Source organism: Rutidosis leptorrhynchoides, chromosome 11, assembly GCF_046630445.1.
Source record: "Rutidosis leptorrhynchoides isolate AG116_Rl617_1_P2 chromosome 11, CSIRO_AGI_Rlap_v1, whole genome shotgun sequence".
Taxonomy (NCBI): domain Eukaryota; kingdom Viridiplantae; phylum Streptophyta; class Magnoliopsida; order Asterales; family Asteraceae; genus Rutidosis; species Rutidosis leptorrhynchoides.
The window spans coordinates 189,287,213-189,308,752 of record NC_092343.1 but is presented as its reverse complement, the minus strand read 5'-3'; the positions used below and the strand labels follow the sequence as shown (position 1 = coordinate 189,308,752).

At 32.6% G+C, this 21,540-nt stretch overlaps 1 protein-coding gene across 1 annotated transcript; it reads left to right on the top strand.

The window, feature by feature from the left end:
- Window positions 1–20,042: 20,042 nt before the first annotated feature.
- Window positions 20,043–20,366, top strand: LOC139875323 (uncharacterized). Its single transcript, XM_071862665.1, has one exon. The coding sequence runs from the start codon at window positions 20,043–20,045 to the stop codon at window positions 20,364–20,366; it is 324 nt and encodes a 107-aa protein (XP_071718766.1).
- The last annotated feature ends 1,174 nt before the right edge of the window (window positions 20,367–21,540 follow it).

Sequence of the window (21,540 nt, the reverse complement as noted above, 5' to 3'; positions counted from 1 at the left end):
TCGATTGTTATAGAGCCGATATTTCATACCATGAAAATTCTATTCGTGTGAAGACCCCAAGTGGGGGAGAATTAATTATTCATGGCGAGAAACGTAGAAGACTTGTGTCATTATGCACTTATGCACGGGCGCGTCGTTTTCTTAGTGGTGGTGGCATGGCTTTTCTTGCCCATGTAGTTGATACTCGTGAAGAGCCGCCATCCATTCGTGAAATTCCGATGGTTAATGAATTTGAAGACGTTTTTTCGGATGAATTACCGGGTGTTCCGGCAGAAAGACAAGTTGAATTTCGCATTGAGTTGGTCCCGGGGGCTACTCCCATTGCTAAAACTCCTTATCGTTTAGCACCAACGGAAATGCAAGAGTTGTTAAATCAAACCCAAGAGTTGCTTGAAAAAGGTTTCATCCAACCGAGTGCTTCGCCATGGGACGTTCTGGTTTTATTCGTGAAGAAGAAGGATGGTAGTATGCGGATGTGTATCGATTATCGGGAGTTGAACAAAGTGACGATCAAGAATCGTTATCCATTGTCTCGGATTGACGATTTGTTTGATCAACTCCAAGGCGCGACTTACTTTTCTAAAATTGACTTACGGTCCGACTATCACCAAATGCGGGTCCGTGAGGAAGATATTGAGAAAACGGATTTTCGAACACGATACGGGTATTTCGAATTTGTAGTAATGCCTTTTGGTCTTACGAATGCACCAGTGACATTCATGGATCTTATGAACTGGGTGTGCCAACCTATGTTGGACAATTTGGTAATTGTGTTCATCGACGACATTCTTGTCTATTCTAAGAGCATGAAGGAACACGAACGTCATTTGCGCGAAGTGTTGAAGACGTTGCAGAGAGAGAAGTTGTATGTGAAACCCTCCAAGTGTGAATTTTGGCTAAGGGAGGTTCAATTCCTTGGCCATATTGTGAACAAAGAAGGTATTCAAGTAGATCTGGAGAAGATAGAGACGGTGAAGAGTTAGGAACAACCGACTACGCCCACGGAAATCCGAAGTTTTCTCGGGTTGGCCGGTTATTATCGTCGGTTTATCCAAGACTTTTCTAAGATCTCTTCTCCATTTATGAAGTTGACAAGGAAGAACGCGAGACTTAATTGGGAAAAAGAGCAAGAAATTGCTTTCTAATTGTTGAAAGAGAAGTTATGTCAAGCTCCGGTTTTAGTGTTGCCGGAAGGTGTAGAAAACATGATGATTTATTGCGATGCTTCTTTAAATGGGATCGGTTGTGTTCTAATACAAAGAGGTAAAGTCATCGCTTACGCCTCTCGACAATTAAAGGAACATGAATAGAGATATCCAACTCATGATCTTGAATTGGCGGCGGTGGTTCATGCGTTGAAAATTTGGCGCCACTACTTGTATGGTGTCAAGTGTATGATTTATTCGGATCATAAGAGTTTGAAACATCTTTTTGATCAACGAGATTTGAATTATCATCAATGTAGATGGATGGATGTGGTAAAGGACTATGATTGTGAGATACTTTATCATCCGGGTAAGGCGAATGTGGTCACCGATGCGTTGAGTCGAAAGAGTCAACATCCGGCGATACGAGTAGGATCGTTATGCATGATTATTACTAACGATTTTCTTGTAAAGCTTAGTGAGATTCAAATTAAAGCTTTTATCAACAACAACAACCATGAAGAATGAATCGTGGGGCAAACGGAGTCCATTACCTTAGGCCCGCATGGTTTGTTGTCCTTTCAAGGAAGAGTGTGGGTGCCAAGAATGGTAGATTTCCGACAAGTGTTACTTGATGAAGCGCATAAGTCAAAGTATTCTATTCATCTGGGCGCGACAAAAATGTATCTTGATTTGAAGAAAGAGTATTGGTGGCCGGGCGTGAAACGTGATGTTGTTAAGTATGTTGAGCAATGCATCACGTGTTTGCAAGTTAAGGCCGTGCACCAAAAACCGTATGGTATGTTACAACCGTTAAAAATCCCAAAATGGAAATGGGAGCACATTACCATGTATTTCATTACGAAGTTACCTAAGACAGCGAGAAACCAATTTGATACGATTTGGGTGATAGTTGATCGATTGAAGAAAAGTTCTTTGTTTCTTCCCATTCGGGAAACGATATCGTCGGAGGCTTTGTTGAGGTTGTTTATCAAGGAGGTGATATCGAGACACGGGATTCCTATATCTATTGTTTCGGATCAGGATACTCGTTACACATCTCGGTTTTGGGAAAAGTTTCATGAAGATATGGGTACACAATTGAGATTGAGCACGGCGTACCATCCTCAAACGGACGGTCAAACCGAACGTACGAATCAAACAGTGGAGGATATGTTACGGGCGTGTATTATTGATTTCGGTGGTAGTTGGGATGAGCATTTATCCTTGGTGGAATTCTCGTACAACAATAGTTATCATGCTAGTATTGGAATGCCACCTTATGAGATGCTTTATGGGCGTAGGTGTCGAACTCCGATTTGTTGGGGTGAAGTGGGACAAAGGGAAATCTGGAGTACCGATTTGGTTTTAGAGATGAATAACAAGATTGAGACGATTCGGGCTCATTTGAAAGCGGCTCAAGATAGACAAAAGTCATATGTCGATAAGTGTAGACGACCGATTGAGTTCCAAGAAGGTGACATGGTGATGCTTAAGGTTTCGCCATGGAAGGGTATTATTCGGTTTCGAAAATGAGGAAAGTTATCTCCTCGGTTTATTGGGCCATTTAAAATTTTAGCTCGTGTTGGTGAAGTTGCGTATTGTTTGGAACTACTCGAAGAGCTTGCGGGGATCCATAATACATTTCATGCTTCCCATCTCCGTAAGTGTCTTGCGAATGATTCTTCATGGGTGCCATTAGACGAGATTGAGCTAAACAATAAGTTAGAGTATATTGAGGATCCGATTGCTATACTCGATGAGAAGGTCAAAAGGTTGAGAAATAAAGAGGTGAGAACTTTTAAAGTTCAGTGGCGTCGTAGTAAAGGTTTCGAGTTTACTTGGGAGCCCGAAGAGTTTGTGTTAGTTTATCTTCCCTCTTGTCATGCAGCTTGGATCGCGAGGACGCACTCCGATTCAAGTGGGGGAGAATTGTAAGACCCAAGTTATTATTGTACAACAGTGTAAATATGGTACATAAAGTGTGGATAACAGTGTATTTAAACTGGGTCAGAAAAAGCTGTTCAGATCACTTGTGCGCGTCGCGCACTATTAAGGGTGTGCGTGGCACACTGCTCCTGGGCAAAGTTTTCTGCTTTTTAAATTAAAGTTAAATGAGGGGCATTCTTGTCCTTTCACATGAGGCCGGGTTTAGGTCACTTATGGCCAGCTTTGTGGTGGTTGAAACACATCCAACACAACCACCAACACCATCTTCAATTCCACTTCAATTTTAGAGAGAGAAACCCTTTGAGAGAGAGAAAGCTCAAATCAAGGAGGAAGAAGCTTGATTCGGGTTAAAGCTCAAGTATTAAAGTTGTTCATCTAGCCTTTAGCTACGTTTTGGTTGTGGTGGTACCGTGGTATGTTCTAACCTTGATTTCCTTACTTTGATTTATATAAGGGTTAGGGTTTGGGTAAATGGTGAACATAAAACTCATATTTGGTGATTTTGGGTGTTCTTGGGTAAGATGGACTCATGTAGACTCAATAGTAACTAACCTAGGGTTTCAAAGTAATAATTGAGGTTATTGAGTCTTAATTGGTAAGTTTTACTAGCACACCTAGATATTAAATGAATGAGTGTTATTTGGGTTAGTGGATGACCCAAAATGGGTGTGTTGGCTTTAAAATGGTTAAATGGTTAATGATTGACCTAGTTGAGAAAGATGGGTATGAAATACCCCAATTTTGTATTAGTTAGTGTTGTTGGACCTTAATCACTAGCTTTTAGTGATTTACGATGGTCTTGACCTTAAATGGACGGTTTTGGTGTAAATGGGGCATTTAATGCATTTAAGTCATTAAATGCACATGAGTGAATTGTTGGTGTTTAGTCTAACTAGTTTGTGTGTTGATTGAGTACTTATTGTATTAGGTACTTTGCTTTGAAGCTTTCGAAAGCATAAAACCGTCACTGAATCGTTAAGGTGAGTGGAATAATTATATGCATAGGTATATAATGTATTTATTTGTTGTAGCGTGAGATGTGTAGTGTCGATGTGCTAAGACACCACATCTCATGTGACGAGTGAAGTGTCGATGTGTTAAGACACCACTCAAAGTAATATGAGGAGTGAAGTATCAATGTGATAAGATTCCACTCCAAGAAAGTAACGGATGAAGTGTTGACGTGTTAAGACGCCATCCGGGGTGAAGTATCGATGTGTTAAGATGCCACCCCTGTCATACCCCGTCCTAATCTATCCGGACGAAGTCCATATCGATTATAAACGATTCACAACAGTTGATTACATCGCGAGGTACTTGACCTCTATATGATATATTTTACAAACATTGCGTTCGTTTTTGAAAAGACAATCTTTCATTACATTGAAAGTTGACGGCATGCATACCATTTTATAATATATCTAACCATAATTGACTTAATAATAATCTTGATGAACTCAACGACTCGAATGCAACGTCTTTTAAAATATGTCATGAATGACTCCAAGTAATATCTTTAAAATGAGCAATTGCACAGCGAAAGACTTCTTTCATACCTGAGAATAAACATGCTTTAAAGTGTCAACCAAAAGGTTGGTGAGTTCATTAGTTTAATATAAATAATCGTTTCCATCATTCTAATAGACCACAAGATTTCATATTTTCATTTCTCATAAACATACGTCCCATGCATAGAGACAAAAATAATCATTCATATGGATTGAACACCTGGTAACCGACATTCACAATATGCATAATAAGAATATCCCCATCATTCCGGGATCCTCCTTCGGACATGATATAAATTTCGAAGTACTAAAGCATCCGGTACTTTGGATGGGGCTTGTTGGGCCCGATAGATCTATCTTTAGGATTCGCGTCAATTAGGGTGTCTGTTCCCTAATTCTTAGATTACCAGACTAAAAGGGGCATATTCGATTTCGAACATTCAACCATATAATGTAGTTTCAATTACTTGTGTCTATTTCGTAAAACAGTTATAAAAAACAATGCATGTATTCTCAGTCCCAAAAATATATATTGCAAAAGCATTTAAAAAGGGATTAATGAAACTCACGCATATAGATATTGTAAAACAGTTAATAAAGCATTTGCATGTATTCTCAGCCCAAAAATGTAAAGATAAAACGGGTAAATGAAACTCACCATACTGTATTTTGTAGTAAAAATACATATAACATCATTGAACAAGTGTAAGGTTGGCCTCGGATTCACGAATCTATATCATTTGTATATATTAAAACATATAATAACAACTAACAAGTTTATATAATAATAATTTATATATCGTATTACTAAATAAGTTATATTTATCCTATATACTTTAAGTAGTTAATACTTATTTATATAATACATTTATTAATATAGTAAATACTTATTAGAGTAATTTAATAATATGATATTTATCATTTATCATAATATATTAAAAAATAGAAATTTATCTCAAGGTTTATATGTGATAAGAATATATATATTTATTAATTAATATATTTATATATAGCTTACTAAATGTCGTTTTATTAGTAAAAATCTAGTAATATGAAATATTAATATATTTGTAATGTATTTTGCAAAATAACATTTATTTGTAATAATAACAATAATATTGATAATAATACTGATATTAATAATAATAATAATAATAATAATAATAATAATAATAATAATAATAATGATAAAAATAATAATGATAATAAAAATGATACTTTTGAAAATGATAATTTTAATAGGAATGATAATAATAATATTAGTTGTGTTATTTTCATAGGAACAATAATAATAATAATCATATTCGTAATAATAATAATAATCATACTTTGTACTAATAACAGTATTACTTTTAGTTCATAACGATATTACTTAATAATAACTAAAATTATAATAATAAAAATCATGTTATAACAATAATAATAATTAATAATGATCATAATTCTTTATATTAGTAATAATAGTGATACTAATAATAATTATATTTATTTTACTAATACTAATAATAACAATAATAATAATAATAATAATAATAATAATAATAATAATAATAATAATAATAATAATAATAATAATAATAATAATAATAATAATAATAATAATAAAAAGAAGAATTAGAATAGAATAATACCTAAAAAAAATTACGCGTTTTGTTGGGTGGTTCCAAAACAGATCTGAGTTAGCAGGAGCAAAGACACAGAGGGAAATATATCATCATCGATCAAAGTATCTACCATCATCATTCATTATCACGTTTTTGTTCATCCTCATCTTCTCTTCATCACCATCGCTAATCGTCATCCCTCATCAATCGATCAATTAATCAACAAATTCTCTAATGTACAGTAGGTTATTGTTTAATCATCATCATCGTTCGAGTATTATTCCACACAGATAGCAGTTCATTATTATCTATCTTCATTGTATCAGGCTCATCATCTTATCATTCTTCATCGATTGATCAGGTAATTGATTCCTCAATTGTTCACATAGGTAAAAGATTCATTGTTATTTTCTTAAATAAATCATCCATTTATATACATAATCTGTATTTCAACTGAATTGAAAACGAGTTGTAATAAAGGGTTTCCTTGAAGGGTTTAGTGACGGTTGATTATAGTGATGAATTTCTTGTGATTTTGATTAATAATTGTAGAAATCAAATGTAATTTATTCGAACAGTGGTTTAAGGGTTTGTAGCTGCTTGAACAGAACAGGAAATAGCGGTAGTTTGCAATGTGTAATCGGAATAGTCTAGCTTCAGTTAATCATCCTCGTTACGCTACTTATCACAGCTTCTTCGTTTATCAATTATTGTAACGTCATCATTCTTTTTCGTTTAATCAACAATAACAGGTGGATTTCAATTAGTAGCAGCTCTCCAAGACAGAAATAGCAACGAGCTGAAGCAGTTATAGGAACGTAATAGCAGGAACTTAAGACTCGAGAGGTGACAGTTTGGTGGTGCTTTTGGGTACTGCTCGAGCAAGAAGAAGACAGAAATATGAGAGGGAAAAGAGAGTGGCAAACACAACAGTTGCAGCAGTAGTTAGCTGTAATTTAATGGCTGTGTTGGGTGTGCGTTTTGAACAGGAGAACAAGTGAAATGGTAGCTACAGTTGCATCTTCTTCGTTTGGTTTTTAAGGCTGTGCAATCAAAAAAAATATATATGAAACATAACAGCAGCCTGAACAGAATAGTCATGGTGGTTGTTTGCAGTGAAATGGAAAAGTAAACATAGCCGCAACACATCAGTTTAATGGTGATGGTTATGGTTGTTATTGGTGGTGATTTGTAACAGGTTAAAGTAAATCAGACAGCGAAAGCTGTAATATTCATTGCATTCGAACAGCAGGTGTAACAAAGGGTTTGATGGGTTTGTGTAGGTGACCGATACAGGGAACGTTTAGCAGCAGCAGCATGGATGATTGATGTTTTGATTGTGGTGGTTTCAAACATTAGCACAATCAAATAGGTGATTGTCTTTGATCTTGGTTCAATAGAAATCGAACTGGTTAGCAACAATAGAGATGTCCAGATATGGGTTTTAATAGCACACTTGTGTAAGTTGTATTTTGTGTTAGTTTAAATATGTGTTTTTATATATTAATGTTATATGTAATATATATATATATATATATATATATATACATAGAGTTTTGATTGATTGAAAACAAAAATAGTATAATCACACTAACAATCCCAATTACTCACGAATGAAAAATGATTGCACAAGTGGATGTTGATAGCAACTATATGTATATTTAATCACATAATATAGCCAAAGTTGATAGTATATTAAGCTAATTAATCATGCACTAGTAACAGTAATATTCTCAATTCATAAATCAAGTCACGGATGTAAATACTATATTCTATAGTATTAAGTATTGATTCGTTCAATAGAAATATATAACATAATAATAATAATAACATATTAATTCTATAAGCATATGATGAATTGAAATGTAACAGAAAGTAGACACGCTTGTCGTTTGCTATCTAACTATATGTTAATATTATTACAACATGTATTAGTGGGGGTGGGGTTTATTGAATATAATAAGATGGTGATAAGAAGAAAACAAAACAAATAGTAAATCAATCAAAAACAGTAAACTCAAATTTCAATCAGGCACAGTATTAGCTAGAAATATTAAATCTCGTAAAGTTTACTTGTTTAATATCAATCGAAATAATAAACGAGTGTAACTATCATTTACTAAATAAACTCGAAGCCTCATATATACATTTATTTTCAATCAATTGTTCATGAATCGTCGGGATTAGTCAAAGGTCAAATGCATTCATGTAACTGTTCCAAAGTTTTTCGAGGCTCAACATTACAGACTTTGCTTATCGTGTCGGAAACATATAAAGATTAACTTTAAATTTGGTCGAAAATTTTCGGGTTGTCACAGTACCTACCCGTTAAAGAAATTTCGTCCCGAAATTTGAGTGTGGTCGTCATGGTTAACAATAAAAATGTTTTCATGAAAAATATGAGTTGATAAATAGAGTTTTATCATCATTGAGTAATATGGATAAAATGATTCAATCATTCAAAGAGTATTAGTGAAGCTATCACAAAAGACAGAGATTTAACTTTTGACGTAGTCACTGTTGAATTTCGGAATTCAAGGGATTTAAAGAAAATCTTCGTAATAAGATTTGGTTCTTCGGCGATTAAGGAAATTAGGATCTTCTTTGATTTAATGCGATATTCCATCTTGATTTCTCTGTCGGAATTTTTTTTTTTTTTTTTTATAAATCCACCATCTTCGTTTCCTCACAACTCACACCTTCTATTCTTTCTCCTCAATTCATACTTTAAAGCATTCGTTAATATGCTCCATCCCATCCCGGTCCTTGATATCCTCTTAACTTTCATATATGTCATTCTTCTCTTTCATCTACCACCGGAGGATTTTATTTACTTCTACTATTATCTTGGGGTTATAGTATTATTAATCTTCCCGTGTCTTTACGTTGCAATACGTATTGATATACATGGTTTGTAGACTATGTGTTGTTGTCGAGATTTATATCTTTCCTTATTTTTCGAAGTTCATGCTTCTGTTCCCCATAATCATTGTCATCCACAGTTAATGCTCTCTCTCCTATTTGCTGCGGTTTATACCCCCATTTACACTTTGAAACTTCATTCTTTCGTTTCCTCTTCTTGCGATTAAGCATCGTATGTAATGGTCCAGAATTTGTAGATATGAGTTTCTGAATGAACATAGTTAGTGTTCTGAGAAGGGAATCGTAATGGTACGATCTTGCTTTGTCAAATTACCAGAATATCCAGAAAGATAGAACTATCAAGAAGATTTGTTCTTAATATGTTTAGAGATTGGGTAGAATGTAAGAGTCGTGTAAATGGCACATGATGATGGTACTGTGAATCATCACATTCCATTAGAAACTCAGCATGAATTACTGTAATATAATCACGTTGATCAAGTGTCATTATATTATACTAACTCATGCATCAATTCCCAACATTATTTCAATAACATTCATATTTTAAGCTCAAAGTTTACAGAATATAGAAACTAACAGTTTCTATATGATATAACACTTGATAGCACGAAGAGATTATTGATTTCAGATAAGAATAGTTATGAAAATATCTTCAGAAAATATGGAGGATATTTATAATGAACGATACGATGATATCTTGGAATTTCTAATATCGAAGGATGGTGCAAAAAATTTGTCTGCAAAAGTTTGGAGTCAAAAGCAAGGTATTCGTTAATGACTTCAGCAGGTACTGAATCATTCAGATTCTTTGAAGTCAAACTTATTCTTTGTGATTTGTCCACGGCTTCCTTCATAATTTGCTCAATCAGTTTTTCAGTTTCAAACTTTTCTGAACTTTTCCAACATACTATTTTTTATCATCAAACTTCCGACGATTTAAGGTCGTTTAGGGTTGCCTACAGTTTCTGCTGCTTCATTCAGCTTCCTCGAAATTTGGAGTATTGATTTGTAGACTGAGTGCTTTTCAGAATTTCAGAATGGAAGATCATAATTCTAAGAAATAAATGTTATATGTTTACATATAACTGCTGATGTAGATATGCTATGAGATTTTAGAATATTGATTGCTGATTCTCGGTATTTGGTATGGCAATTCTCGTTATCAGATGCAGATGAGTAGATGATAGGATTTCAATGAATATAATAACTTTTCATAAAGTCAAAGATCAATGATGTTGCTGGTAAGTTTACTGCTAATGTAGTGAGATATAAAGGGTTTTCCGGTATCGATGACGAAAGGCAACTTATATATCAGGGTTATAATAAGCTAATCCGAGTGAAAAGTCGAAGTTGACTTGTTGGAGCTGTGACAAAATTTGCTAATTTGGAAAGGGATTGCAAAGTTATGTTGGGTATTAATGACACTAAAGAGATTAACACTGCTATGTGTTAAATGTTTACTCAGTTTCCGAGAGTTTTTCAGGTGCATATCTATATGCATAAATCTTTCCTTCCGTAAATGAAATGCGGTTGATTCATCCTCTCGATTTAGGTGTTCCTAAGATTCGTGAAAGGTTTGAACGGAGATTGTAATTGTCATGATACAAATGAGGTTTAAAATGAAATCAAGTGGCAACTTGAAGAATTGTTTAGTTTCATATGTTATAATCAATATTTTAATTCATTTTAATTATCCAATGTTATTAGTCCACAGTCGATAGTCCATAGTTAACAGTCTAATTATTTACATATAGTTTACTATATAATATTCGAATTTATTAATAAATATCGTGACCCGTGTACATGTCTCAGACTCGATCACAACTCAAAGTATATATATTATTTGAGAATCAACCTCAACCATGTATAGAGAACTCGATCATTACTGCATATAGAGTGTCTATGGTGATTCCAAATAATATATATAGATGCGTCGATATGATATGTCAAAACCTTGTATACGTGTTCCGATATTTAAAGTGCGTACAATAAATAACAGAAATTAAATGACGATAAATTAAATTGCGATAATTAAATTGCGATAAATAAACTACTATAAATAAAATGTAATCAGTTAGCTAGGAACAGCTAGTTAGGATCTTGTTAGCGTGGTTTCTTAACAAAATTTCATATTGTTAATTAGTCTGTTTCTAATCAATTTTTATTGTGTTCATTATTTCTTCATTATGCCACTTGTTGGATTCTGGTAAGTCAAAATCCAAATATGAAATTGAATTTGAATTAAAATGGTTATTCTGTGGTGAACGGATTCGTATATCGGTAGATGTAAGTAGGATATTAAATGATTGTTGAATCAGATTCGAAGAATGTACAGTGTATCTTATTAATGTGAAATCTAAATATTTCTCGGGTATTACCTACCCGTTAAAATATTTTCATCATTAATCGTTTGTACAAAAGAATTTTTAATTACAATTTTTATGAAAATATACTTACATATATATTCTCTTCAGATGTAATCATGGATTTAATGAGTTAATATGATATTAAACTCATTTTATTTTCGGTTTGAGCTAGAATAAATAATCTCTAAAAATTTTAGAAACCACATATTCTTCGCAGAATATTTCTTCAATGAAGTTATGAATTAATACTTCATCTTTCATTGTTGTTGGTACTCCTTGGTATCTATGGTGCGTATGACGTTGACGTTCGTGTGACAGATTGTGAAGTTGAGGTTTGCGATGCGGTTGTTGTTAGTGGTGGTAATGGTACTGTTGGCGTTGATCATGGTAGTACTGGTTATGCTGTTGGTGCTTGTAATCTTTGCACCATATTCTCCAAAGCCACTACCCAAGCGCGAAGCTCGTTGACTTCTTCGATTACTCCGGGATGATTGTCGGTCGGAACGAGATGCATAAGGTTTAGAATCTGAGTTATGATATAGTCGTAGCGAGATATTGGGGAAATGAGGGTGAAATGGTGTTACGAACAGGTTCACCGGTAAGTGCTTCAGGTTCTTCGCTAAAAGGTGAATTCGGTTAGTGGATGGGATCGCCTTCTGCGCGTCTCCATTGATTAAGTCGACTATGAATCCATCAGATGAATTGGGGATGGATGATTGGTTGATTCATTCTGGTGTCGTTGCTTCCAGAGCTTAGATGACTATCCATTCTGAATAACTGTCGGGATAACTATCGGAATAGCTGTCGGAATCCGAGGGACTCGATCTAGTTGAGGGATTCATCTCCTATGATCAGATGAAGGATTTTCAATAAGAAATAGATTATAGGATGTAGATTAGTACCCTGCAATACATAATTTACATATGCATACATAATACTAAAATCCCATAAGATACGGAGAAATCTACGGAAGTTGTCAGGCAAAGTCTACAGTAACAGATATGCTAAGATATGAATTAGCAGATATGCTAAGAGATGAGTTTTGTCTATACACTATCTAGGCAATAGAGGCAGTAAGATGTGTCTAGACTTTAAGGATGATAAGTAAGTGAATTCCGACACGAAATGATAAGCAAAACTTTTGACATGCAGACACGGTCGAAGTCCAGACTCATTAATGCATCCTAACAACTATCAGTTAGACACACTAATGCAAGACCTGGTTCGCTAAGACCACCGCTCTGATACCAACTGTCATACCCCATCCTAATCTATCCGGACGAAGTCCATATCGATTATAAACGATTCACAACAGTTGATTACATCGTGAGGTACTTGACCTCTATATGATACATTTTACAAACATTGCATTCGTTTTTGAAAAGACAATATTTCATTACATTGAAAGTTGACGGCATGCATACCATTTTATAATATATCTAACCATAATTGACTTAATAATAATCTTGATGAACTCAACGACTCGAATGCAACGTCTTTTAAAATATGTCATGAATGACTCCAAGTAATATCTTTAAAATGAGCAATTGCACAGCGAAAGACTTCTTTCATACCTGAGAATAAACATGCTTTAAAGTGTCAACCAAAAGGTTGGTGAGTTCATTAGTTTAATATAAATAATCGTTTCCATCATTCTAATAGACCACAAGATTTCATATTTTCATTTCTCATAAACATACGTCCCATGCATAGAGACAAAAATAATCATTCATATGGATTGAACACCTGGTAACCGACATTCACAATATGCATAATAAGAATATCCCCACCATTCCGGGATCCTCCTTCGGACATGATATAAATTTCGAAGTACTAAAGCATCCGGTACTTTGGATGGGGCTTGTTGGGCCCGATAGATCTATCTTTAGGATTCGCGTCAATTAGGGTGTCTGTTCCCTAATTCTTAGATTACCAGACTAAAAGGGGCATATTCGATTTCGAACATTCAACCATATAATGTAGTTTCAATTACTTGTGTCTATTTCGTAAAACAGTTATAAAAAACAATGCATGTATTCTCAGTCCCAAAAATATATATTGCAAAAGCATTTAAAAAGGGATTAATGAAACTCACGCATATAGATATTGTAAAACTGTTAATAAAGCATTTGCATGTATTCTCAGCCCAAAAATGTAAAGAGTAAAACGGGTAAATGAAACTCACCATACTGTATTTTGTAGTAAAAATACATATAACATCATTGAACAAGTGTAAGGTTGGCCTCGGATTCACGAATCTATATCATTTGTATATATTAAAACATATAATAACAACTAACAAGTTTATATAATAATAATTTATATATCGTATTACTAAATAAGTTATATTTATCCTATATACTTTAAGTAGTTAATACTTATTTATATAATACATTTATTAATATAGTAAATACTTATTAGAGTAATTTAATAATATGATATTTATCATTTATCATAATATATTAAAAAATAGAAATTTATCTCAAGGTTTATATGTGATAAGAATATATATATTTATTAATTAATATATTTATATATAGCTTACTAAATGTCGTTTTATTAGTAAAAATCTAGTAATATGAAATATTAATATATTTGTAATGTATTTTGCAAAATAACATTTATTTGTAATAATAACAATAATATTGATAATAATACTGATATTAATAATAATAATAATAATAATAATAATAATAATAATAATAATAATAATAATAATAATAATGATAATGATAAAAATAATAATGATAATAAAAATGATACTTTTGAAAATGATAATTTTAATAGGAATGATAATAATAATATTAGTTGTGTTATTTTCATAGGAACAATAATAATAATAATCATATTCGTAATAATAATAATAATCATACTTTGTACTAATAACAGTATTACTTTTAGTTCATAACGATATTACTTAATAATAACTAAAATGATAATAATAAAAATCATGTTATAACAATAATAATAATTAATAATGATCATAATTCTTTATATTAGTAATAATAGTGATACTAATAATAATTATATTTATTTTACTAATACTAATAATAACAATAATAATAATAATAATAATAATAATAATAATAATAATAATAATAATAATAATAATAATAATAATAATAATAATAATAATAATAATAATAATAATAATAATAATAATAATAATAAAAAGAAGAATTAGAATAGAATAATACCTAAAAAAAATTACGCGTTTTGTTGGGTGGTTCCAAAACAGATCTGAGTTAGCAGGAGCAAAGACACAGAGGGAAATATATCATCATCGATCAAAGTATCTACCATCATCATTCATTATCACGTTTTTGTTCATCCTCATCTTCTCTTCATCACCATCGCTAATCGTCATCCCTCATCAATCGATCAATTAATCAACAAATTCTCTAATGTACAGTAGGTTATTGTTTAATCATCATCATCGTTCGAGTATTATTCCACACGGATAGCAGTTCATTATTATCTATCTTCATTGTATCAGGCTCATCATCTTATCATTCTTCATCGATTGATCAGGTAATTGATTCCTCAATTGTTCAGATAGGTAAAAGATTCATTGTTATTTTCTTAAATAAATCATCCATTTATATACATAATCTGTATTTCAACTGAATTGAAAACGAGTTGTAATAAAGGGTTTCCTTGAAGGGTTTAGTGACGGTTGATTATAGTTGATGAATTTCTTGTGATTTTGATTAATAATTGTAGAAATCAAATGTAATTTATTCGAACAGTGGTTTAAGGGTTTGTAGCTGCTTGAACAGAACAGGAAATAGCGGTAGTTTGCAATGTGTAATCGGAATAGTCTAGCTTCAGTTAATCATCCTCGTTACGCTACTTATCACAGCTTCTTCGTTTATCAATTATTGTAACGTCATCATTCTTTTTCGTTTAATCAACAATAACAGGTGGATTTCAATTAGTAGCAGCTCTCCAAGACAGAAATAGCAACGAGCTGAAGCAGTTATAGGAACGTAATAGCAGGAACTTAAGACTCGAGAGGTGACAGTTTGGTGGTGCTTTTGGGTACTGCTCAAGCAAGAAGAAGACAGAAATATGAGAGGGAAAAGAGAGTGGCAAACACAACAGTTGCAGCAGTAGTTAGCTGTAATTTAATGGCTGTGTTGGGTGTGCGTTTTGAACAGGAGAACAAGTGAAATGGTAGCTACAGTTGCATCTTCTTCGTTTGGTTTTTAAGGCTGTGCAATCAAAAAAAAATATATATGAAACATAACAGCAGCCTGAACAGAATAGTCATGGTGGTTGTTTGCAGTGAAATGGAAAAGTAAACATAGCCGCAACACATCAGTTTAATGGTGATGGTTATGGTTGTTATTGGTGGTGATTTGTAACAGGTTAAAGTAAATCAGACAGCGAAAGCTGTAATATTCATTGCATTCGAACAGCAGGTGTAACAAAGGGTTTGATGGGTTTGTGTAGGTGACCGATACAGGGAACGTTTAGCAGCAGCAGCATGGATGATTGATGTTTTGATTGTGGTGGTTTCAAACATTAGCACAATCAAATAGGTGATTGTCTTTGATCTTGGTTCAATAGAAATCGAACTGGTTAGCAACAATAGAGATGTCCAGATATGGGTTTTAATAGCACACTTGTGTAAGTTGTATTTTGTGTTAGTTTAAATATGTGTTTTTATATATTAATGTTATATGTAATATATATATATATATATATATATATATATATATATATATATATATATATATATATATATATATATATATATATATATATATATATATACATACATAGAGTTTTGATTGATTGAAAACAAAAATAGTATAATCACACTAACAATCCCAATTACTCACGGATGAAAAATGATTGCACAAGTGGATGTTGATAGCAACTATATGTATATTTAATCACATAATATAGCCAAAGTTGATAGTATATTAAGCTAATTAATCATGCACTAGTAACAGTAATATTCTCAATTCATAAATCAAGTCACGGATGTAAATACTATATTCTATAGTATTAAGTATTGATTCGTTCAATAGAAATATATAACATAATAATAATATTATTAATAACATATTAATTCTATAAGCATATGATGAATTGAAATGTAACAGAAAGTAGACACGCTTGTCGTTTGCTATCTAACTATATGTTAATATTATTACAACATGTATTAGTGGGGGTGGGGTTTATTGAATATAATAAGATGGTGATAAGAAGAAAACAAAACAAATAGTAAATCAATCAAACACAGCAAACTCAAATTTCAATCAGGCACAGTATTAGCTAGAAATATTAAATCTCGTAAAGTTTACTTGTTTAATATCAATCGAAATAATAAACAAGTGTAACTATCGTTTACTAAATAAACTCGAAGCCTCATATATACATTTATTTTCAATCAATTGTTCATGAATCGTCAGGATTAGTCAAAGGTCAAATGCATTCAAGTAACTGTTCCAAAGTTTTTCGAGGCTCAACATTACAGACTTTTCTTATCGTGTCGGAAACATATAAAGATTAAGTTTAAATTTGGTCGAAAATTTCCGGGTCGTCACAACCCCAAGCCATATGAAGAGTGAAGTGTCGACGTGTTAAGACACCACTCGGAGTGAAGTATCAAAGTGTTAAGATGCCACTCCAAGAACTATCACGGGTGAAGTGTCGATGTGTTAAGACGTCACCCGGGGTGAAGCATTGACGTGTTAAGATGCCACTCGTGAGATTAGTGTACGACGTGTTAAGTACTCTAATGGTTGTTATGAACACAGATGGAAAATTTGAGTATCATCCCTTGTACGATTGGTTAACCATGGTTATGTGTTGTAGTGTAGCATATTGTATTGTTTCGATTATATTCTATTGATTATGCTAGTTGCGGTATTGGAAGTTATTAGCTTTGTATTTGAGATGGTATGCTAATTACGTTACTAGTGTATATGCGGTATATGAGTAAGTGTTTGCAAGTAGGTATATTATATATGTATGTGTATAATTATTGCATTCACTAAGCGTTTTGCTTACCCTCTCGTTGTTAACTTTTTATAGGCTCCGGCGTGGACAAGGGAAAGGGTATTCGTTTGGACTAGTGATCTCGCTTTGTGTTGATAGGAGACGCTTTTTGGGACGTTTAGCTTTTGAAGTTTGACCAAGATTTGGGTAGTTTAACCCCCAAACACCATGCTCAAAGTGTCGTTTGGTATTTAACTAATGTGGTCTAAACTTGCATTTTTGTACAAAACTCGTATTTCGGCATATGTGGGCCCAGTTTCGTAAAACTTGTTTTATTATTGAAACGTGTTAGTTTTAACTATTATAATGTGTTGTGAAAAGCGTTTCGTCTAAAAGTGTCGGGAAGTGAGAGATCTTTAAACGAAAATTGGACATTTTGGACAGCGGGCTGCCAGGCCTTGTGCGCGCCGCGCACTACACTGTGTAAAAAAAAAAATTCGCGTATTCAGTTGGATAACTGGTTGGGTTGTTACAATTTAAACCCGTTAATTGACGACTTGCCAACATTATGGAATCCTGGTGTATCCGTATATGATGCGTATAAGAATGAGACTTTCAACTTGCATCCATGATTTTCTGTACCATAAGCGATTTTCCAGCGTATGAGAATTTATCAGGATACAGTACCAAAACGGCTAAGGCGTGTCCTCTTTGTGCAGATGACACATCGTCAAGATGGTTAAAAAAAATCTCGGAAAAAGGTGTTTACGGGATATCAAAAATATCTTGAAAGACATCATTCATATTATAGAAAGAAAGACTTGTATGATGGTAACATTGAGAATGGAAGCGCAAGATCGTCATTGGATGGAGAAACGACATTTTCCCGAGTTGAAAACATAAATGTTGTTTTTGGGAAAACGAAAAAAAGTCACGAAAAGGGAATATGGAAAAAACGGTCTATTTTTTGGGATGTTACATTCCTTAATCTGTTTAAACTTAGGAATGTGAATATAGAGCATGAATGGTCGACATGCAGTTTAACCGTGATGTTGACCGCGTACATGATCTTTGTTCAGACGATATATTTAGATTTATATGATGTATGTATGGTCGTTTGCAATAGATAAAGTAAGTTTATGAACTTGCGTTTTTACTTTAACGTTACTTGTCATTGCTTATGATTATTGTCGTCATCAAAACATAGATTAACATTTGTATGTTAATGTTGGATCTTAAACCAATAATTTTTATTTTATATGTGGTGTTTTTTAGATATTTGGTGCATGTTGTATTATTTCCAGTCTTGAGAGACTTCTTGAGTCAATTGCTGATTGTTCAAGGGATGCTTTGCAGTCTGTTGATTGTTTAAGGGGTGTTGTTATCTTTGTTGATTATGAGAGGGCTTATTATGGCTATTTTCCATTTTATATATATAGAATTAGTTTTAAGATTTCGGGTATCAACTCATTCATTCCATTGTTTATTTCTCAATTGTTTTCTGTCAAACCCTAATTTTGTGCTCGTGAGTTTTGTGTGGTTTGATCATCATTTTGTCGATCATTCTTGCTTTAGTAAGCATTCAGTCCCACGAACATTATTGTGAGTGTTTTGGTGTTTAGTTTTTGATCTAGTTGACTATTTAGATATTTGGTACTCTGATTTTTAAATTGTGGTTAAATATTTGTTTACTCATATTGAAGTATAAACTTATTTTTCTCGTAATTTTCATCAACCCAAGTAATACATCCTTGATCGTTACCTACCGTTATTTATCCAAAGCCATCTTTTCATCGATACATTATATAGTGTGTTGAATAACTTAGTGCGCGATTCAACAACTTTCGATCTAAACGATCAACCCTATATGCAAGACTACTATTTTACGAATTACAATAGAAATTCTATAAAATAATACACTTAGGACCACCAAAATTTATTAATTAAAAGAGTTATTAATTAATCGATAAATTAATAATTATTAATTTATATATTAATTAATATTTTATTAATTTATAGTAGAATACTTAATTTATAAACATCTTTCAACCTTCCACTTAATTATTGTATACAACGCATATATATCAAATGGATGGCCCAATTTGAAAGAAACCTTCGATCTCCTACCTTATTATATTTCTTGTGTTCAATGCATCACTTTATGGACATTAAAAATATTTTCTATATAAATACAAGATCAAAATAGGTTAACACAAACAAATCATACACACAACATGGCTTCCCATCTTAAAGGTGTGTAAAAAACAACAATGAAGGATTACGAAATTTTGAAATATTTTTTTTTTGCCACCAAACACAACTTCAAACATTCAACCTTGTGACGCGGGGATCATACGAGCTTTTAAGATGCATTATCGTCGTCGATTTTATAGAAGCCTTTTGGAGGGTTATGAATTAGGGGTTCCAAATCCAGCAAAAATAAATGTATTATATGCAATGAATCTTGCAATTTCAGCATGGACTATGGATGTTCGTGCAAATACAATTGCGAACTGCTTTCGTCATTGTAAATTTCGATCAACAGATAACATGACTTTTGAGAACTCAGATGAAGGTGGTGAAAGCACTTAAGAACTCCAGAATTTGATCAAAGAGTTGAGTTATCGCAATGCAATGGATGTCGAAGATGTTCTGACTCACCCAGAAGAAAATGTAGTTGCACAGTTGTTGACTAATGAAGAAATTATTGAAAGCGTTATTGGAATTAATAAAGATGATATCGATGAAGAAGATGATGAAAGTTCTACAATGAAGCCCCCTTCACGAAACGAAGCTATTAAAGTGGCAATCACATTGAATAATTTATTGTTGAGCTATGAGAAAACAACACCAGAAGTTATTACCATGCTAAGGAACATTAGAGACGAGATTCAAGGGGAAATTGATTTCAACAAAAAACAAAAGACAATTGAGTCATTTTTCAAGAAACCTTCATAAATTATTCATGTACTGTAATATGCTATATACTGTACAAGGAATTATTAATTTATATTTTATATGGGGTCTCAAAAAATTATCAAAATTGTATTATCTTATAATTTTAGCGAATTATTAATTTAGCACCTATCTCCAAGTCGGAACCGACAAAAAATATTATCTTAAATAGTTTATTAAATAATCGAGTATTAATTTATCGAGTTCTACTATAATTCGATCATAGTACTTCGATCATAGTACTTTTTTTGTTTATATATTAGCCCCAAACTAGTCAAATTATCATATCATTCAATTAATCTTGCACACAATCAAAACATTAGACTTATTCAAATAAAGTTGCATGTACCATTACGTCAGGGTGGTGTCTCGCTATGATTGCACTCTGGATGAATATAATGGTTCCATTATGTCATTATGTTGAAATAATTCAATTTGTATATATGTTGAAGTAATTTTCTAATGATGGAACTCTTTTGTAATAGAGTTCACTACAACAAATTTTTCATTTTGTCACACATGTTTTTACATATTTTTTTAAAAGTGTGAACTTTTTTATTAAGTTCTACACAGTTATAAATGTGTGTAATTGTGTATTACATTTATAAACTAGAAATATTATCATAGTATCACATATAGAATTGTAAGGAAAAAAGTTCACACTTATTGACATGTACAATCATAAATATAATCATACGTAAGAGTGTTAACACTACTACAAAAAAGGAGATTCGAGACCAATTTTTAAGGCTTTCGGAACCGGTTTTTAAGGCTTTCTCTATATATAGGGGTTTATATAGTTGAGACCGGTTTTAAAACCGGTCTATAAACTTGACTTTTAAAACCGGTTTTTAATTTAAAAAATCTTGACAATAGAAACCTGTTTTTAATAAAACCCGATTTCTATTCTTAAAAAAAATTAAAACAAAATTTGTTATACAATCAAAATTCTTTCTGGATAATTGAAAGTAGCACGAAGAGCACGAACAACTGTATCCCTATCTCAAGTACCACCACCTATATCAAGAATCGGTTGAATTGCAAATTTCTAATGATGGAACTCTTTTGTAATAGAGTTCACTACAACAGATTTTTCATTTCGTCACACATGATTTTACATGCTTTTTAAAAGTGTGAACTTTTTTTATTAAGTTTTACATACTTATAAATGTGTGTA